The following is a 21,850-nucleotide window of genomic DNA, read 5'->3' on the forward strand; positions in this document are numbered from 1 at the left end:
TCCTCAACATCAGAACACAAACATGATGTTGATTTAGTATAAGGAGTTCAGCTGCAATCCGGACAAGATTAAGAGGAAAACATTATGTTTATGGTTTAGATGTGACGAAGACAACGGATCAGCTGTTTTTCAGACACATTTCATTAAAGGCAGAGCTGCAGGGATCAGGCTGAAACCTGAGTCTGCTGGAGGAGACAAGAATTCATGTTGAAGACGTCAGAGTGATAAATCCTGTGTGTGTGTGTGTGTGTGTGTGTGTGTGTGTGAATACTCGTTGATGAGTTTTAGACCTTGACACATTTCAGAAGTTAGGATTTATTAGAAAGTGAGGACATTAATAAACGTGCAGGTTAAACAGGATGTTTCTGCTCCTCACTGCTGCTCAGAAGAGGTCCAGATGAAGTGAGAGCTGCAGGTGTGTGTGTGTGTGTGTGTGTGTGTGCGTGTGTGTGTGTGCCATCAGCTGTAGCCTTGATGAAACTATGATATACTCGACACTGTCTGACCCTGACGGACGCTGACTGGTAATCTGTCTCCCTCCACAGTGCTGATGAAAGGTTCGATGCCTCCTTCCACACCAACATCCTCGTCAACTCCACCGGCTACTGCCAGTACCTGCCGCCAGGTAACTCACCCACAGGATCAAGTGCTTCGTCTTCAGCGCTCTGTTAAATGATGACTTTTTAATCTCATTATATATCGACAGATTAATTAAGTCCTTGGCGTTGTTACAACTCTTAATAAAGGCCACACTTCCTCAGATGGGTTTTGGTGAACGTCTCCATCGAACCTGAGAGCCTGCAGCTTTACGAGGTCTGGGGGGGGGGGGGGGGCAGGGGGTCAACAGGAGGTCCTGAGGTCAACAGGAGGAGGTCAGGAGGAGTTATGGTCCTGATTGACGACCTGAGACTCATCAAGACTTTTAACCGGGGCCTTTTCCATCAGCTGATCAGAAATCAATAACCAATAAAAGTCGTAACAGCTCTATTACTGCCGACAGCTGACATTGATGAGTGCGAGGTGGGGGTGTTGTTGGGAGGACGGTGATCGCAGAGACGAGCTTCAGCAGCAACAAAGAACATTTATGGGACATTAATGTGAAAATAAACAAAGCGAACATTGTTTGTACGTCCACGTGCTTCAGTCTCCATCCTGATCGCTGTTTTTGATTATTACACGACCTTTTACTCCGAGCCGAGGAGAAGAAAACAGCTCAGCTTATGTGAATTATTATCGTATAAACACCTTCTCAACCAAACTCCATTCTAAAAACAGCCGTTTTTAGTTTCTGCTGCTGGCGGTCCGTCAATCAAATGAAAACAAAAGACATGAGGAGTGTGGGATCATGGGAGTTGTTGTCTTCATTGTTACACAACCACCGCTGCTCAGACACAAAACAGACGAGGTAATGGTTTGAAGTTTAATCCACCTCTCACTCTCTGACTCTCTCTGTTTTAGCGACAGGCAACCAAATGAAACGTCACCTTGAACAACATCATGTTTTTTAGACACAGAATAAAAATACATATATCAAACATTTTCTGTGTATATTACAGCCAGAATACATTATTTACATTTTTAATGAGTTCAAATGTGAGTTATTCTTTATTTACTGCTTGTAATCAAACTTTAATGCATATTTTTCCGTTAGTTTTCCACTTCATCACATCCTCCTCAGTTCTGTGTATATTCATTCAGTTAGCTGAGTTCTTAATATTTAATTTTTCGTTGCCGTTTCTTGTTGTTGATGTTCCTGATTTCTTCTCTGGGATCATTAAACTTTCACTCGTCTTCGGAGGCAGCAGCTGGTTTGGGATCAGATTGAATTTACCAGCTGATCCTCACAAACTTAATGGAAACCTCAAACACGGTCGTCCCGAGGGAGAGCGGACGCAGCTTCCTGTTTACCAGCCAAAATAAACTTTACTGTTTATCTGCTTTTCCAAATACAGTTTGTCCTCGCAGCTCGTCGTCTGTCTCAAGGACTTAGTGTTACGACTTCTGTGTTCAAAGTCAAAGTCAGATTTATTTCCTCTCTACTTCTGGATCTTTATCTTTTTCATGAATTCCTCCGGCTTGTTTCTCTGTTTTATTTTACGTCTTTACTTCTCTCAGCGGTTTGAGTTGTTGTGGATCTTCAGCCGACACACAAACAGTATTTTCATCTTCTTGCTCCTTTTTCTAAACTTGTTGACCTTGTTTTTGTCCTTTTCCCCCCACAAGTTTTATTTCTTCACCTCCTCCACACAGCTGCTACTTCAGTTTCGACTCTTCCTCTCACTCTTTCCTTCAGGAATATTTAAGAGCACCTGTTACATCGACGTTCGCTGGTTTCCGTTCGACGTGCAGCGCTGCGACCTGAAGTTCGGCTCGTGGACGTACGGCGGCTGGTCTCTGGACCTGCAGATGATCGAGGCTGATGTGACCGGATACATCGCCAACGGAGAGTGGGACCTCGTGGGTAAGAGCAGGAGAAGCGTTTTTATTGGGACGTCGTGTATTTTCTTTCTGTGTTGTCAGACTGGCCTGTCGCAACACTTTTACAGTTTCAAGTTTGGTCGATTCCACGTTTCGTCTGAAGTGGAGCTGGAGCGATCAGTCGACTAACTGATTAATTAAATTAATTGCCAACTATTTTGATAATCTATTCATAGTTTTGAGTCATTTTTTAAGAAGAAAAAGTCCAAATTCACCGATTTCAGCTTCTAACTGTGAATATCTTCTGGTTTCTGTCTTCGTCTATGAGAGTAAACTGATTATCTTTAGTTTGTGAACAAAACAAAATGTTTTAGCACACAACACTGAAGTCCCTGATTATTAAACCCCTGAATTAATTTCCTCTATACTAGACCTAACACTAGTTAATGAGACACCTTGGGTCAAAACAGAAGTATGACGTATAGTACACTATGTACAGGTGTAAGGACACATATGTTTCAGACACCATCTGCATGAATCTGTTCGGTAACCAGGTCTGACTCATTGAGTTCTTCACCAAACTGGGAACAAACATTTCTTTATGGTGTATGTGGACCGTTATCATGACGAGACAGTATCTTGTATCCGTTTCAACACAGTGTCCACATACTTTTGGTCGGTTCATTTAATATTCATCGTTAAAAAGAAAACTATCGAGTATGTTGGAGGGTTGAGGATGAGTTCAGGAGCTTCACAGTCTGAGGAGTGAAGCCGCTCGGTCGTCAGTTCAAACGTATCGAAATCCTTTTTCAAAATGAAATTATGTCGGTCACACAAATATTAATATTACAGTCTTAAAAATATCCCTCAATCCTGAACATCACGTTATCTAACGTCTGGGCGCCACACAGAAGTCTAAGGACTTAATACGTTTAATGCTAATTTTAAACTGTTTCTGTGGACAGGGCTGGACAGATAAGCCTCGTGTCCTTGGGGAGAGGGACAAGAATAAAAAGAGGGACAAAGAAACAAGAAAACTCCACTTAATAATTCACATTTCACTAAAGGCTGTCTAATCTGATCCATCAGGGTGGAGGACGAGACTCTCCCGAGAAAATCTTGGAGGGAAGAAACTTCAGAAGCTCATTTCACGGTCAGATCCCGGCTGAGACGACCGAGCGTGACCGAGGTTCCTGGCAAAACAAAAACAGTTGTTTTAATTAGTTCCTGATAATCTCACATTTAGGAGTTTTCTCCCCGACAGCGCTGGTTTGTAAATGTTAGAGCCGAGCGCGGCGGCCTGCAGACTGGGCCGTTAAAACCTGTGAGCGTGGAGCGGCTCAGAGGCAGAACAACCCGTCTGTGCTGAGCAGGGTTTCATACCAGCGCTCCCATCCAGCATTAATCTGTTGGTAATTAAATCCTCCTGCTGCTGCAGCTGCGAGCAGCTCACTGAAGCTGAAGGCTGATGGGAGCTGCCGCCGCCGCCGCCGCCGCCGCCGCCGCCGCCGCCTGCAGGACAAATACCATCAGCCGCCCACAAATGCCAGATCGCGCAAACAAAGCGTGACCAACGAGTGACATTTATATGGTCAAACTTCAGCTTTCCTTCCCTCTACTGCTTTGATTTTATCCTGCGATGCTGCGAGCAGAAACCTGCTGAACAGATGAGTTTAATGTTTTAACAAAGTCATAAAGCTGCATTTAGTTCTTTAGTTCTCATAGGATTACATGTGAGATTTACAGCTCATTGTTTTGGCCTCGGGCATCTTCATCCTCATTAAACTTTATTATAATCAAAATAATGCCGTAACGAGTGAGAAATTAGCGAGATCTTCTTCTTTCTCACAGCCTAATGCTGACGCTGTGACACTGCAGAGGTTGGCTTTTATCAGCTTGGTGCTGCAGCAGCCAACAGAGTAACACCGGAGATCATTTTACTGGTGTGTGACCCCTCTGAGTTACAGCCTGTTGATCAGCAGTAAAACATCTCACTCAACAAAAACTGTTCGGTCTGATGTTTAATTTTCTATCCTGACAGGATTGTGAAAGATCATTTTTTGGCTTGTTTTTTATCACAAACACAGCTGGAAAATGTCCTGACGTCTCTTGTAAAATATCCAGTGATTTCACGCTTACAAATGTTGGAACACAGACTTGAACAGTGCTCACTGGGTTGGTAGGCGTCTCGTTCAACTCTTACTCCACCGCCATCAACTCCTCATCATACACTGTCCATGTAATGTGGACTCAATATGACACGTGTTGCTGAAATGGCAGTTCGGCACATAGACACTTGAATGTATTCAGAATTTTTAGAAACATAAAATGCCAACATTTTATCCTGGCGAGGACATTAAGTTGGTAGTTGAGGTTTCTGCAAAACGCTCAATGTCCAAAGTTGAAATTTGTACCAAATGTGGCGTATCACGTTCACATTATAGGCCCATTAGCCACCTGTCACAGCAGGAGGTGGAGGGAAGGTGGCAGCGTTACAGCCATCGAGGCTGCCAAACAGCCGACCGCAGATCGAGTTGGACCACTGGATATTTTTAGGACACCTGGAGACACCTCCAGCTGTTTTTCAGGTGAAGTAGGACCATCTCCATCTGTGATCGTGGCGACCAAAACAGGCATTTAAAGCCAAACAGTTTCCCAACTCGAACCAAGTGGTTTCTGCCTACAACTAAACAAAGAAGCAGAGCGTCGTGACGAGAGAGAAAAATACACTTCAGCCTAAACAGACGAAAAGTTTCAACATAAAGAAACAGGTTGAACCTTCTGTGGTTGTGCAGAAACGTACTTGGCTCACATTTATTCTGGTGATCGGGTTGTGACCTCTTTTATTCGTGTGTATGAAAATTACACAAACAGTTTCCACTATCAGCATCAGAAGACATTAGCCACAGAGTCAGCTGTTGGATGGTCTTTTAGGAGGCATTTGTAAACTTGAGTTTCATTTCCAGCTTCTGTTATTTAAATCTTAGTATATTTTAACTTTTGGACAAAGACAGGTTAGCTGCTTCCTACTGCTTCCAGTCTTTTTGCTAAGCTAATCTAACCAGCCAACAGTCATTTCATCCTCACAAAGAAAGTGTTTTAAGTGTGTTTTCCAAAGTGTTACGATTCCTTCGAACAACAACGCGTCTGCAGCATTAAAATGGCATTTCTGGATGCTGCTGTCGATGTGTAGAGTCAACACATAGTTCAGAACCACAGAGACGCAGCAGAGGACGGAGTCAGAGCTGCTGTTGGAGCTAATGATGAGTGCAGGATCGTCCTCGGTCTCAGGGGAGCTGGAGCTCGTCTGTTTGCGGCGGCTGATGAAAGAGAGTATGAAATGGAAAGAGAAGATAGCAGAGAATGAAAACGAGCTTCCTCCAGAGACGCTGTTCAGCCAATGGGCCGTTCAGAGGGAACTTAATTGAAAATCTCAGCAGCATGTTTCCCATTTACCCCTCCGCCCCTCCCCTCCATCACCTATAGCAGAGAATAAAACCAATGTAGTGAGCAATGTAGCGACGTACAGGCAAATGAAAGGCAGCCAGGCATGCTGCACTCTTATGCAGAAGGATAACGTAGAAGCAGGGGGGTTTTATCTGCCACTTCTTCCACCAATTTATCAGTAAAATAACCAGAAAAAGAGGAAGTGGAAGTTAAATAGAGGACTCACTGAGGCCAAAATAAACCTTTTAAATATCAGCAGTCTCATGAACATGGCTGCCTAATGTTCAGTGTAGGCTGTATACTGAGCCGACAGCGCTCAGGTTTTGGTCACCACTTCACTTCACTCACACCTCTTCAGCTCCATATTGTTTCTTACGTAACGTAACTCATGTTGGGACATACGTATGTAATTAGTTCTGTATGTTTCTGACATGTTCACAGACACCAAATTGCAACAAATACAGTTTCTTTATGATCCGTCAAACAAAGACATGGCAAGGTTAAATAAAAGTAATTTGCACTTGCAGTTTTTGGTCTCTTGATCCCGTTCGTGACGCCAATTTGTGAAGAAATTCTTCTTATCAACTCGTTACTTAAGAGGGTTCAGGAGACAGGATGTACTAAACTAAAAACATTTATTGAAGTTCGATTGAGGAGATTTGGCACAAAAGCAACACAAGTGAGAACAACATGTTAGTGCCAGACTGATCCTGAAGGCCACTTCCTGACCGGGGAGTATTTAACCCTTCCCAGACGCACAAGCAGTCACTCTTCACTCATCTGTACATATGTAAAGGTTTTATTGGCTTGAAATCAAGAAACCCTGAGTCCTGCTGTGTGATCCTCAGGTCACACAATTCTCCATTAGTCGGATGTAGTTTTTGTGTTGTGTTCAAGTGCAGCTATGTGGCGGAGACACAGGAGAAGTGAGGCGGAGTGAGGAGGAAAACTCCTTCACAGTCTTGCTTGTTTGACCCGAGCGTCCACCCGGTCCTCCTCCAGAACTTTGCTGCTCTTTACACTTCATCTCCTGACTTCCTCCTTTGCTGCCATAGTAACTACCACAGCCACTAGAGGTCGCCGCCTAACAAGACTATGCGTCATAATGAGCTCTGTGCATGAGGTTGTTTTTCTGAAGAGGTGAGGCCGGCACCTCAGAACCACGGTCAGTGAAGTGTTGTCTTGTTACTTACAAGTTTTAGTTTGAACACTTCAATGATCGTCTTAACCAGTGAGCCGTCCTCTGTGCTCAGCAGGGTGGTGAGGGGTCAAAGGTCACAGCATCCAGATAGTTGGTGGAACAAATCTCCCTGTGAGGACTAAAGACGGATGATAGAAAGAAAGAAAACCTCTGTTGCTTCTGGTGGTTATTTTCCTGTCGCCATGTGTGTTTATTTGAATCCATCCCGTTTTTGGATTTGGATATTTTTACTATGAATCCATCACTGACACAAACATTATAGTGACAGACGATTATTCCAGTCATAAAGCCTGAGCAGGCCTCGTTACTGTCAGTCGTCCTCGGCGGGCTTCATGCCTCCTGCAGCAGCTCAGGGAGGATTTGACTTTGTGTGAGGCGTTTAAATACCTCTCCTGTGGAGGAATAAATTACATTTCTGAGCCATTTGGGATGAAATGGCCTGCAGGTCGAGCAGCTCCTGTGAGAAAATCCCCCCTAACCTACATTTTCAGTGTCATTTATCATTTCTATTTATTTCTATTTATTTTAAGTCTATCTGTAATGGGGCTTTGAAAGCTGTAGATTTTTCTTCTGTGACAGTTTTCTTTCAAACTTTCAAACAGCTGCAAGTCTCATTAAAGACAGAAAGTTGGAGATCAGTCAGGTCCTCTGATCTCTGCACTGCCTCTAATCTGCTGCTGGTTTATGAATCGTTATATAGTTCAGATACGTGTCTGATCTTCTGTTACAGAAACAATCCATCAGAAGTTTGAAGTTTTAGTCCGTTAATTATTTCGTTATTTCAAAGTCAGAAACTTATTTTTAATTCATTTGTAATATAATTGATTGGTCATCTGATATGATTGTGTCTCTCTGAAGCCGCTGACTGGATCTTTCTCTTGTTTTTTCATTTTATTATAACCAGAAATGTCTTATTTTAAAAAGATATGTTGAAGTTTTGTGATACGGTAGAAGATGTGAACGATAGCTTGTAAAAGGAGAATCGTATTGACTGTACGTATTTTAATTACAGGTGAGTTTTCCATCTAATTTCTACCAATAGTCAAAAGTGAGAGGCGACGGACGTTTGTCGTACGTTTGGTTAGGTTTCAGAAAAAACGTGTGTTGGGTTGAAATACCTACGTTATTTATATAACTTTAGTGAAGTAACGTACATGATGTCATTTTATATTGTTAAAACATTTAAAAATGTTCACTTCCGGTTTCACACAGGACTCGAGCAGTGGTCCTGTGTGTGTGTGTGTGTTAATATGGGTCATAAAACTTAAATAAACTTCATGCTCACTGTTCTGACGAGGCCGGGCTGTCTGACTTTATGACCTAAGATCAATGTAAAGTGTCACATTTAATCCATTGTGTAGAATTAAATGGAACATTTACAAGTCAATGTTTTAGACCAGAGATTCCCAAACTTCTCAGAACAGGTAAAACCAGATTTCCAGGTACTAACAACAAAAACTAAAAAACAGCCACCTCGTGTAGAACAGCTGAAGCTAGCCCGGAGACGTCTTTTCAGCTTTGTTGCTGACTCCGACTTCTCTTCAGCATCGAGTCCATCGGACCTGTCAGGGCCAGCGTCGCTCGCCTCTGGGCTGTTTTTTCTTTGCTGCTTTTAAATCAGCGACTGAAGAGTCCGGATCTCACTGCGTCCGTTAGCTGACTAGTTCATGTCGGCCGCCACGTCACGTTCGGGTTCACCATACTTTGCTAAGCACAGGCAAATTAGATTAAATTCAAAATTTAAGGTATTTAAACAAATAAAAGCATTTTTTTTATTGTGATGTGTATATTTATAACTTTTGCATGTGATAAAATTGTTGTCCTCAGACACTTCATGTGTTCTTATTTATACGTTACCGACAGAAAACTCAAGTCATGTTAAACTTTGAAAGGGGCAGTGTGTGAGCAGATCAGGTCCAGAGATCAGTTTCACTGCCTCCAGAACATCAGTGTGGGTCAGAGGTGTTCCTGCTCCGTGTCTGACTGCGTTGTGGGCGTTTTGCTTGCAGAGGTTCCCGGACGGAGGAACGAGCGTTTCTACGACTGCTGCAAGGAGCCGTACCCCGACGTGACCTTCACCGTGGTGATGAGGAGGAGGACGCTCTACTACGGACTCAACCTCCTCATCCCCTGCGTCCTCATCTCCACCCTCGCACTCCTCGTCTTCCTGCTGCCGGCCGACTCCGGGGAGAAGATCTCGCTGGGTGAGGACACACTGTGTAAAACTTTATTGACACTGATTTGCGCTCACCATGACAACTGCATTATATCGTCCATGCAGCAGCTGCCAGGCCTGCAGAGCCCGTCAGCTGCGTTCACACTGAAGTGAAGCTTTAAAACTTTTCCTTCAGAAATAGAAAAATATTTTTTTACTTCCGGTTGAAACTAAAAACAACTGATCCATAAACGTAATTTATAAGTCTGTAGACTCTTAAAGGTCCAGTGTGTAGAAATATAACACAGTATTCATATTCGTGTTTTCATTTGTGTATAATCATCTGAAACTAAGACTTTCGGCGGGTATATACTGGCTGTGAAACCACACGTTCATGTGGACCACCGGCTGCGTGGTGAATGTAGTTGTTCAATAACTTGCCTGTATACTTGGCATGTTACTGGAGGATACCACTAGATGGCACACGTTAGCTTATTGTCGCAATATTGCAATGGATGCTCCGTGTGGACGCAGGATACGTGGGCGAGCCTTCATGTGTACCCGCGTGGAGGTAGATATTCAGGGAAAGGAATCGTCTGATCTTAGAAATATTCCTGATTTGACAGCTAATTTTTTTTCAGAATCAGAAAGTATTTTTTGCGATCACCTTCCCTGGCGCCCTCTTGATTTCCCCAACGGTTGATAAAACATGATGAAGTGCACTGTAGGGTCCATCTATCCAGTTAAATCTATACATGAATTGACCGATAGAAGACGAACAGCCTCGGATGATACACAGTACACTCCAGCTGATGAGACGGGGAGCTGTGAAACATTCCCTCAGACACAGTTTTGGAGGCTGGAAATGTTGGTGCTCGAATGTTTTTAGCAACGATCTCGTGTCTTTCAATGAAAAAAAGATTCTGAATACTTCATATGCCGTTCAGATAGTGTTGATTTTATGTGTCCAAGTTTTGTGCGGGAGTCTTTTTCCTGACTTTGTCGACCTTCTCCTACGCACCTGTCGATCTGAAGGTGTGCACTCTGTGTCAGAGTGTTGAAATATCTGCCTCTGAGATTTCTGCCTCCACACCGATACGATGGAGGTGAGTGAGTTTGTGGTGCTGCTGGTCAATTAAAACTGCACTAGAGGCAAGTAAAAAAAATATGTTTATGTAATTATGTTGAACTAGCCCTTTAAACTTACCCTCATCCAGAAAGTGTTTGGGCCTGTCAGACGGCTTCAGGGAGTATTCAGTCCCTCAGATGACTGACGGCTCTGAGTCGATACTCATCAGCTATAAAACATCCTGAAACAGGAAGTTAAAGCTGCGGGAGGCCGAGATCAGATCCAAACACTTTCACTGGAAATGTAATTTACTCAGTCAGTCGCAGCTGAACGCCGACATCAGCCTTCACCTCAGCTGAGTGTCTGTTAACGAGGCAGCAGATTCAGCAGGACTTAACTCTTCATTCAGACAGCAGACGAGTTTATCGTAAAATATTCAGAGTGTGTTTGAAATGTGACGCGACTGAATGAGACACGATCCCGCGGGTGAAGCAAACAACAGCACGTCTGTAATCAGGTTTTATGACGCACTCTTGAAGATGACACTCAATTACCTTCCCTTTGTGTGTGTGTGTGTGTGTGTGTGTTAATAGGATTTTGTTGTTTTTATTGATCCGGTTCCTTTTATGAGGAGGCTGGTGTGTAAATCTGACCTCTGACCTCTTCACCCCCTCACAGACTGACCAGGACTGGAGGTGTAAAACTGGAAAGTACTAAATGTCAGAAACAACAACTGGCTGTTGGCTCAAACCACCTCAGCTGGTCCAGTGAACAATAAATCATCTTTATTGTCAGCCAGGCTTCTAGATTGTAGGAAAACAGAACCTTTTGGACCAATTTATCCCAGAGTGATTTATCAGAGCTGTTATAATTGATACGTTTAGGTCCTGGTCGAGTCCCGTGTTTGCTGTGGGGCTGCAAATAAAGATTATTTTCAGTTCTTACAATGTCAAACAAATTACGATCTTTTCGATGTTCAGCCTTCATCGGGTCGGATAATATTCTAAGGTTAGGTGACCAGAACCTGGTCTGTAATAAAGCTGATAAATAGCTCACCTGGTGAAGTGCACGCCTCCTGCAGGCTGCTGAGGTTAAATCCACCCTGCAGCTTCTGCTGCGTGGAGTAAATATTGGCCATTATAAAAACTTTAATTTTCAAACAAAGTCATCTGTGACTGAAGCTGCTGATGTGTCTAAAATTACATCGTAAAAACTTTTTTACACTTTAAGGATTTCACTCGGACATCAGCAACGTCTTTTCAACGTTGTCAAATACGTTGAATTGACGTCTTTTGGATCTGGTTTTGCTCAGTGGATGTGCTTAGTGGTTATTACCAAACACTTATAGAACTAAGTTCTAATAGAACTAGAATGGCACTCAGTAGAGCGCATACCTCCACCAAGGCCCAGCAGTCCCCATTTGTATTCACTAATAGATACAAGCCGCCCAAATAAATAATGAAAATCTCGAAAAATGTCCAATCTCACAATGTTAAAGAAAGTGAAAAATATTCCTGGAACCGTCCCATTACCTGGACCCACACCAGAAGTTAGTAGGGCTAAAAGGACTACAATATAATACAATACAATATAATACGATATGATATAATATAAGGTAATATAATATAATATAAGACTAAAAGAGGAATCACAAAAGCATCATCATATATTCAGGACCACCTCGCTCCTCTCTGTCTGTTTTGCAGAGACTGTTCAGCAGCAGCGATGAGTGAATCCTCCTCCTCTCTAACTTTCACAGGAGCTGGCAGCACAACACAGATTCACATCACCATGTACCATCCAGGGATTCATCCTTCCATCACAGAGTGAACATCCTTTTATCTTCCACCGCTCCTGTTTCGTTCCAGTCCTGAGCTCAGCAGCTGTTCACAGGGCTGAGAGCATCCAGCTCGTACATGCAGAAGCAGAGCGCTCGGCGTCTTCACGGCTGAAATTCACTCAGGATTAAACAGTGAGGTGATTTTTAAAGGTATAAATCCTGGTGTTGTGTCTGTGCAGGTATCACAGTGCTGCTTTCTCTGACCGTCTTCATGCTGCTGGTGGCTGAGATCATGCCGGCGACGTCTGACTCGGTTCCTCTCATAGGTGAGACCTTCACTCAGAGCTTCATCACCTCACTCTCTGTCAGCATCATGTAAATAAAGTAGGATTAAAGTTACGTGGATGGATTCATATTAATATAATTCAAAGACTATTAAAGTTAAAGGTAGAATCAGTAGGATTTGTCCCAGCTGTTCCTAAACGCACCACAAAGATAGTTGATAGTTGAGTCTCATTCCCAGGACGTCAAACAGCCACATGTTGGGTTGGTAAAGCGTCCCGAGCAGCAACAAAGAGAGAAAATAAGAAACTCTCTGCAGATACGAGACACTAACACGCCTTTTCTCCCCATTCAGCCTCCCTCTCTGTCTGTTCACGTCTTTTACGTCTTTGTCTCGTCTCGCTGCGTCTGCCGTGCGTGATGTGCTCTGATAGGTCGACATCAGTCTGGTGATGTTGGGAAGGCGCCGTGCGATGACGCCAAATAACAATAATCCATAATTCACCTCAAATGCATCAAACTAAAGTAACGAGGCTGTTTGAAGCTGTGAGGAGGAGAAAGGTCACGTTTGTGTTCAGATGTAGAGAGGGAAAGTCTCAGAGAGACTCAGGTACAGGACAGATACCTGAAACATCTGCTGAAGGACAGTAACAAAGTATTTGTACTCTGTTACTTGTCACCTGTTTCTGTCTTCAATGAGCTGAGCGGACGAGTTTCTCTCCTGTTGCTGAGTCGTATCTCAGGTGTTTCCTCGTGGGGAACATTTCCGTTGCATTAAAACCTTTCTGGATTGAATTGATTGTTTCAGATATTAGTCAGACTCTCAGCTGTTGCCAGGGAAACAGAGTTATTGAGATTTTGATCAAAATCAAAACACATGAAAATATAAACGAACAGTTTTCATTTTGTTGGCACGTTGAGGTGGTATCAGCAGGATGGAGCCCTTCGAGGTGTCGATCATCAGGAGTGAAAGACTCCGTCTCCTCCTTTATTTCCTGAGGATGAACACTTTGTCATCTCTGTCTGTAATCCACTAATATAATTCACATCATTCTGAAACGGGCCATTCTGTTAAATGAGTACGTTACTCTTCCTACTTCAACTATAATTTGAGGCAACACTTTCATACTTTTACTGAAGTCATATTTTCAGAGATCTTTTATGCTTTTTCATTTTATTCCTCCCTTCAGTGTGTTTCATATGTCTGCACCAACAGACGCTCCTCTCTCCCACAGAAAACACTGCTCCTGAAACGCCTCGTCGGTAGTCTGCCTCTAACCCTGTGACTTTGTGACATCACAATGTCAGACATTTGCATAATGTATGTCGAGAAGCTAGTTTGGCACTGAGAATAGATTCAGCTGCTCTGTTGTTGTTGTTGTTGTTGTTGTTGTTGTTGTCAGTGGTGCTGTGTGTGAGTTGACCAATCAGAGCAGGCTGGGTGTTCAGGAGGCGGGGCCTTAAAGAGACAGAACGAGAGACTGATGTGATGTTTAAAACTGTAAAACCAGAATAAAATTATGAACCTGAAAAAGAGCAAAACATTTCTCATTCAAAAGCAGGACTTTTAACTGTAACAGAGTACTTCTACACTGTGGTATTACTGTCGTATCTGAGTACTTCTACACTGTGGTATTACTGTCGTATCTGAGTACTTCTACACTGTGGTATTACTGTTGTATCTGAGTACTTCATAAATAAAAACTAAATATAAACTTGACCTTTGTGTTTCAGCTCAGTACTTTGCGACCACCATGGTGATCGTGGGTCTGTCGGTCATCGCCACAGTTCTGGTTCTGCAGTATCATCACCACGACCCTGACGGAGGACACATGCCGAGATGGGTCAGTCCTTCCTCCTCTTCCTCCTCCTCTTCCTCCTCTTCCTCCTGTTCTCTTCTCCACTTTGTGTGTCGCTGCAGTGTTCATCTGTCTCTGAGGAGTCCAGTCTGGTTTCTGCTCTCTTGCTCTGAATGAGCTTCACTTTGAGAGCTGATTGGATGTTACTGTACACACACACACACACACACACACACACACACACACACACACACACACACACACACTCACTCTCTCCCCTGTGGGAGGCTAAACTAGAGAAATTCCATTAAGGTTGAATTTATTTCAAAGGTCAGAGCTCTTACCTTAGCTGTGTGTGAGAGTGTGTGTGTGTGCGTGCGTGCGTGTGCGTGTGTCAGGGTTAGCTCTGGGGGTGACTCCCCCGCTCTGACGTGTGTCATGGATGTGATGTTCCCGCTGAGGACGAGGAGGAGGAGGAGGAGGAGGGATGACTGTTGAGCCGTGAAGGTGAAGCTGTGAGGCTGAAAGGACGAATCTGTCTCGTTTAGCTTCCCAGCAGCTCCAGAGAGCCTCCAGCAGCTGTCAGAGGAGCTGAGAGCAGCTGAGAGCGTCAGAGATCTGGAGCGAAAACAAATCTGAATGTGTGTCTCTCACGATCAACTAGTTTCGAATCAATTTCTGTGATTTCTTCTGGATTCTTCTCCGAGTCAGAAGGAGGAACCTGTTTGTATGAACACCATCAAACTCTGACACTTCTCACTTCTTACGTCTGAACGTTGACCCACTTGACCCAACTTGTTGTTGTCGGAGGTGACCGGAGCGCAGCAGGACGTCGTCGCTGGTCTGACAGCAGAGACGAGTTTAATGAGCTGAGTGTGAAGTGAAGTATTGGACTGTAGGAGAAGATTTCCTCTGAGAGCTTCTTCTGAGCCGCCACAGATCCACTTTATTCATGCTCTATTTTCATCTGCACACACACACACACACACACACACACACACACACACACACACACACATACACACACATACACACACACATACACACACACACACACACATTCATGTCACACATGAAATCATACATCCTTATGTACAAACACATTTTTCCGCAATAACACATTTCTGCATAAATACATTTTAATCAAACTGTATTTATAGAAAAAGTTTTTCTTCTTCTTCTTCTACTTTTTTTCTTCTTCTTCTTCTTCTTCTTCTTCTCCTTTTTCTTCTCCTTTTTCTTCTTCTTCTTCTTCTTCTTCTTCTTCTTCTTCTTCTTCTCCTTCTTCTTCTTCTTCTTCTTCAGACTCGTGTGATCTTGTTGAACTGGTGCGCCTGGTTCCTGCGGATGCGTCGTCCCGGCGAGGCGAAGGTGCGTCTGGCGTGCCACAACGCGGCGAAGCGTCGGCGCGGCAGCCTGTCCAGCCTGGAGCTGAGCGTCAGCCAGGGCTCTCTGCGACATCACCCGCAGGTCACCAACGGAAACCTCCTGTACGTGGGCTTCAGGGGCATGGAGGGGCTGCACTACGCCTCGCCGGCTGAACCCGAGCTCCTCTGTTCGCGGCTGGTGGGAGGGGAGGAGGACGTGCTGAGGGCAGGGGGCGGAGCCGGAGGAAGAGGAGGAGGAGCAGCAGGAGGGGCCTCGGCCCTGGAGGCGGAGCTCAACCAGATCCTGGAGGAGGTGAGGTACATCGCCAGGCGTTTCCGCGGCCAGGACGAGGAGGAGACGGTCTGCAGCGAGTGGAAGTTCGCTGCAGCGGTGATCGACCGCTTGTGTCTGGTTGCATTCTCGCTCTTCACCATCCTGTGCACCATCGGCATCCTCATGTCGGCTCCCAACTTTGTGGAGGCCATTTCCAAAGATTTCTTCAGCTGAGGAGGAGGAGGAGGAGGAGGAGGAGGAGGAGGAAGAGGAGAGCTGACAGCTGACGTCTTCATGTCAACAGATCTCCTGTACAGACCTGAACCAATAATGTCCGTCCCTCAATCTCTGTGTCTGTGGCCCTCAGCTCCAAACCCACTGAAGATGTAACCTTTAAAAACACATCCCATATTCTCTGTATTTCTTCCAAAGTATTGATGAACACTCGGTAGCTGTTCATCTTTGTCGTATCTAAAATCCTGCAGAATCGCTCCCACATCTGCAACCGAGCCAGCTACACGAGCTGATCGATCCCACTCTCAGCTCTCAGTTCACTCTGAGCCAGGAGACAGTTAGCTGAGATTAGCATGAACACAAACAGAGATGTGAAAATGATTTGTGATTTTAGAAGAAGCTACGTTAATAAGTTATTGTTTTTACATACAGACAAGAAACGAGTCTCTCCTGCACCGATTAACGGCTCTTATGAACACAATGTTGGTGTGTCGTACATTTTCAGGCTACAGAAACGATTCTTACGTTAATTAAGGCCACGAACACGGTTGTTTGGGCAAAAGTGTTGAGAACAAACTGAAATAAAAGACGTTCACTGTGCTGCAGGAGTGTTTTAGGTACTGTGCAAACATGTCAGTCTTTCTGTGCTTATATTTTTGGTGGATTATCCCTTTAAAGGAGAAAAGCAGCGTATGTATCAAAATAATCTAAAGTCAAAGGTGCACAGACTCGTTTCACGCTCATACAGTGAATGGACCTGTCCCAGGTGTCATCAGGTGACCTTGATGAGGAGACGTCATCAGAGTTGACGGGTCGTCTTCGGTGTCCGATGTGAATATCAGCGTTTGTTGAAGCTGCTGTCAGCAGGTCCGGATTCCTCTTCACAGCTTCTGTCCTCGTTCAGAAGAAGACGAGCGCTGCTGTTCGTTCTCCAGCATGAAAAACAAACACAATGACTGAAAACACACTCTGTCCTTTAACGGCTTCAGGTCAGTGAATAATTGTCCATATCTGTACATGATGAACTTTTGAGTGTCGTGCAGCTGCATCGAGAGCTCATCTGGAACTGACATAATCACAGCACAGAGCAGAGATTTATCCTGAAGTGAAACTAAAGACACGACGCTCTGTGTGGATATCGTAGCCAAAGACCAAATTTAGTGTAGGTTCCTCAAACTACGCTCGCTGTGTTACAATAATGCAAAGACACATTTTAGAGACGAGTGAACAGGAAACTTTACTCGTCATTATCGATCAGACACACGGGATCATGTGTTACACAACTATGAGATTAAAGCTGAATTGTTCAAATGTCATTTTAAATTTATCACAAATTCTCTGTTACAAAAGAAACATTTCTGTGTGTATTCTTTCTTTCTTTCAGGGATGAAACCTGTCTGATCAGTTCATGATGTGTGTGTTCAGTCTGCTCTTTGTAAATAAATGTATTTTCTTATACATCCGACTCTGATGTGAATCCTTTTGTGCAAAATTTTAAAAAAATGTCAGCGATGGTCCACACACAGACGCAGCTCTTCTCCGTCCAGCTGGCCGTGTCTCTACAGGATGATTAGATTCTGACAGAATATAGTTTCCCAGCAGCCGTCAGGACTGAGTTAGTAATCTGTGCACTTAAATCACTGTGAAGTTACTTTCAACAGGGAAGGAAGTTACAGGCTGTTTGTCAGCTGCAGGAAGCTTTGGAGGAGCGTTTCGTCAGGCCGTCAGCTGTGTTTTAGTTTTGTGGTGCCAACGAACACTGAACTTATTCCTTAATGTTAATATCGTTTATTTATATTGTTTATTAATGTCGTCAAGGAAACGCTATACAAGATTTGTCAGCTGTTTGTAAAGACTATTCAAAGCTCGACAGATGAGACACATATAGAGAGAGAGAGCAGCGGTCGTCCAGCGAACGAAGCAGTGAGTGAGAAATAAAACATTATTTTCTGATTGTTTCACAGCGGTTTCATTAAAAGCACAAATAAACACACAACCCTGCAGCTCAGTTCAGCTTCACCCTGTGCTCTGTTTGCCTCTCTGTTGTGTGTGTGTGTCTGTGTGAAGCTCAGCCCCGCCCTCAGTCAAACAGCCCTGCAGCTCTTTACGTCAGACAGAGAGCAGAGGTGAAAGACGAGATAGTGATGTCACCTGGTTGCTATGTTGTTGTAAAGTCCCGACCTTGTGCTCTTATTGGCTTGAGGCCACACACCAAACCCAAGAAGAGAGAAAAATAATAAATTAATAAATAAATATACAGGCTGACAGCAGGATCTCTGAACGTACCGATGCTGCTAGCAGTTCTAGTCGCGTCTACACATTATTTTCATCATCTTCTGCTAGCATGCTAAAGTTTGGCAGGTCAAGTGTTTACCATGCTTGCCCTCTTTTAGGGTTTTATTTGCGTGTTAGCATGCTACAGTTGCTAATTAGAAATCGTGCAAGAGTGTGAGATCTACACATCTCCATATTGTGGAAACCGAACCCAGGAAGAGATGAAAAGGTATATAAATCAAGGAGTGACAGACACACCCACACACACATACACGTCTATATTGCCAACAGGGCACTAAATGTCTCCTCTATCTAAGAGGGGACCTCTGTTTCTGGTCATTGTGAAAAAACTAAAATAGAAGAGAAAAGCTACTTTTAATGTCTTTTACCAGAATATTACTTCAGATGTGTTCTTTTAATTTTTTTAAAAGAAATTGCCAAGAGGGGACTTCCATAAACACACATCTTTATCAGAAACTAAGAAATCATTTTACTCATGAAAAGGTCGACAATAGAAACACAAAGCAAACTGTCAAACTAAAGAAACAACAACAGAAAAAATCAACATGTGTCTTGTGAATAATGAGACAGCAGGAGGAGCAGCTGCAGCTTAACGGGTTGAATCCTGTGATTTTTGATTCAAACAACATGTTGACGACATTTTTATGTTGACAAATCATTGATACAACAAATGTTTGTCAGGTCCAAATTAATTGTTCTGTTTATCTCTGTGTCAGAATTCTGACAGTCGGTTCAGCTTCTAACGAGGTTTGTCAGCCAATAGTATCACACAGTTTGTATCACGTGGTGTCTGTGTGTCGTCACTGATCAACAGTCTTGGTAGTTGCCAGTTTGTGGGGAACAAGGTTAACGTTAGCTAGTTAGTGTTAGTAAAGTTAGCTAGTGCACAACCTGGCAACCACCTGAGGGGGCAGATGATGGGAACAACAGCGGTGTTGTGACGTGGATGTGATGGAAGGAGGAGATGGAGCTCCACATTTAGTGCCTGAATGTTCTCAATAACACCTTTAAAGAAACAACATCGTGGATATTAAAGTTTTTCACCGTTCAGCTGCAACACAATATTGTTCGTCACCATCCAGCCACCTCACTGTCTCCTCTTTCAGAACTTTCTCTGAGCCAAAACCGAGCCCCGTCCAATCCGGTGCAGCGCTGTGCACTCTGGGTGTTGTAGTTCTTCTACCTTTTGAGTAGAAGTGAACACCACAGCCCCTTTACTCTGTTTTCTCTGCTCATGTAGTATCAAGTTAAAAAATATTTGTCTTTCTACTGCAGAGAGAGACAGTTTTATTTAAGGACGTCTTTCCAGAGATGAAACACTTCTTTAACTGCTCTGTTCCACTGTCACACACACCTTCAGGGGTGATATCTTCAGTGGGAGTTTATCCACAGTGCTAATGTATGGAAACACCCTCTCAGTGAAAGTGTGTGTGAAGGTGTGTAGGTGTGTGTTAGTATCAGGATCAGAGAACGACAGCTTTCCTCTGTTCCAGTCCAGATTCACTCTGATCCTCTGCAGCTTCTTCTTCACTACAAGACTCGTGGATGGAGCTGGTAGTGACCGCACTGAGTATTTACCATAAGATAACATTATTCTCCATAATCCAGACAATATGTGTCCCTTCCTCTGAGCAGACTCTGGTAACACACCAAGACACCAGTGTGTATTGTCTCCAACCTCGACGTCCCAGCTGTGAGTCCCTGAGTTAAAGCCCTCAGAGCCCAGGACAGACCTGTGAAGATCAAACCTCTCTGGATTATCAGGAAGCTGCTGTTCATCTCCTGGTCTCACACTGCTCAGATCTTCAGACAGGATGAGTTTGGGATAAGCAGTGTTTGGGTCCAGAACCACAGGAGTGTAGGAGACCATGTCCTTCATCTTGGTCCAGATGTTGAAGCTCAGGTTGCCCAGTTGTTTGGCCTGGTCTATCAGAGCTCCTGAGGGCAGCTGTGGATCCTCCAGCAGGGGGCGCAGCTGGACTCTTTCCACTGCAGCCTTGTAGTTGTGCAGGAATGAGACGTCTTCAGCTCTCAGCTCCTCCTCTGTGGCTCTGACTGTGTGTGAAAGAGCTGCTATCTCTCTGCTCAGAGCCTCCATCTTCTCCTTCATCATCTGACTCTTCTGCTCCTCTTCCTCCCTCAGTGCAGCCATCCTGGCCTCCTCTTCCTCTTCTAGAAACTGGTGCAGCTTCTTAAACTGCTGCTTAATCTGCCTCTCTGTGTGTCGGGCCTGGACCTTCATGTGTTCTGCTGTTTGATCAAACTTCACTTTAACTTCTTCAAAAACCTTTAACTTCTCCTTTAAAGGCTCCAGAGTTTCCTGAAGTTTCTTCTTGTGTTGTCGTGCAGCTTCATCGATGGGTCTGAATCTGTGGTTGGTGTGTTGTTCTGAGTCTCTGCAGACGAGACACACCGGCTGCTGATGGTCCAGACAGAAGAGTTTGAGTTTCTCAGAGTGCAGACTGCAGAGATCCTCTGAAGCTCTCTGATCTCTCTCCTGTAAGAAGGTCTCACACAGGTTCTTTAACACCAGGTTTAAAGGTGGATCCATTGAAGATCTTCTCTTACAAACTGGACACTCACGTGTTTGTCTCTCTGTCCACCAGCTCTGCAGACAGTCTTTACAGAAGCTGTGGCTACATGACAGAAGGACAGGCTCTCTGAAGACATCATGACACACCGGACAGCAGAGATCCTCCTCTAACCTGGAAGCCATTTTGTCTGTGAGTGACGCTGGGAACACAGCAGACAGTACAGTCAGTCACAGCTCCACTTCCTCCTTCACTTCACTGAAGTTTACTTTGAGTTCTGGTTCTGGTCGGACTCCCCTTCAGTGTGTGGAGCGTCTGCAGTGTTGTAGTTTCCTCCTCCTCTCTCCTGTAGATGAACTCACTCAGAGGATGTTGTTAGTTCAGTCTGAAGGTGAATCTGATCGTCTGTTTGTGGTTCTTACTAAAGAGACACACACACACACACCGACAAACTGTTTCCTGTTTGTCTCAGGTGAGTCAGGTGAGGGCGGAGCTTTGTCAGACCTCTGCTGAATGCTGTTGGTTCACATGTGACTCTGGAGTGTTTCACACTCAAGAATGAACACGAGCAAGTAAATCAGGTTTTAATCCTGAACATTAATCCTTACTGCTTGTTGTAATATTTCATGATTTTGTTCCAGTTTTCATTTCATCTATTGTTTTTATTCATTGTTTGATTATTTTCTAAAGAGAGAAACAGCAGAGAGAGATTCAGTTCTTCAGTCAGCAACATCACATGAACCCAAACTGAGACGTCCACCTTAAATACAGAACGACTCGTCCTCTCACTGAACAGACGACTGACAGCAGAGTTCAACTGATGGAGACTGAAAACACACAGAATCACAATCATAGTGACTTTATTACATCAAAAGCAGAACGAAAAGGTGCATTTACAGTATTTAGATAATTTAATATATTTGTCTTATTACAAACATTTCATAGATGAAATAAAACTTTGATTTTATTGTTTGTAAATTTCATAATCTGGACTAGAA

At 43.9% G+C, this 21,850-nt stretch overlaps 2 protein-coding genes across 5 annotated transcripts in view; one reads left to right on the forward strand and one right to left on the reverse strand.

The window, feature by feature from the left end:
* Nucleotides 1-17,484, forward strand: part of LOC141000524 (neuronal acetylcholine receptor subunit alpha-7) — a 38,702-nt gene extending 21,218 nt beyond the window's left edge. For all 4 annotated transcript variants that reach the window (XM_073471231.1, XM_073471234.1, XM_073471233.1 and 1 more), the window contains 6 exons: nt 546-625; nt 2,294-2,461; nt 9,076-9,270; nt 12,310-12,396; nt 14,087-14,196; nt 15,457-17,484. In XM_073471231.1, the coding sequence (XP_073327332.1) occupies nt 546-625; nt 2,294-2,461; nt 9,076-9,270; nt 12,310-12,396; nt 14,087-14,196; nt 15,457-16,026 (1,210 nt within the window). In that variant the 3' untranslated portion in view covers nt 16,027-17,484. The remainder of the gene's footprint in view (nt 1-545; nt 626-2,293; nt 2,462-9,075; nt 9,271-12,309; nt 12,397-14,086; nt 14,197-15,456) is intronic.
* A 1,425-nt stretch (nt 17,485-18,909) lies between these two features.
* LOC141000525 (zinc-binding protein A33-like) lies at nt 18,910-21,107 on the reverse strand. Its single transcript, XM_073471236.1, has one exon. It carries the CDS (start codon nt 21,035-21,037, stop codon nt 19,646-19,648), a length of 1,392 nt encoding a protein of 463 aa, XP_073327337.1. The 5' UTR covers nt 21,038-21,107; the 3' UTR covers nt 18,910-19,645.
* Between the last annotated feature and the right edge of the window lie 743 nt (nt 21,108-21,850).

This window comes from Pagrus major, chromosome 8, assembly GCF_040436345.1.
Source record: "Pagrus major chromosome 8, Pma_NU_1.0".
Classification (NCBI taxonomy): Eukaryota; Metazoa; Chordata; class Actinopteri; order Spariformes; family Sparidae; genus Pagrus; species Pagrus major.

Bases quoted from the DNA above. Each gene is read 5' to 3' on its own strand.
- LOC141000525 (XM_073471236.1), bottom strand. From the start codon at position 21,037: ATGGCTTCCAGGTTAGAGGAGGATCTCTGCTGTCCGGTGTGTCATGAT.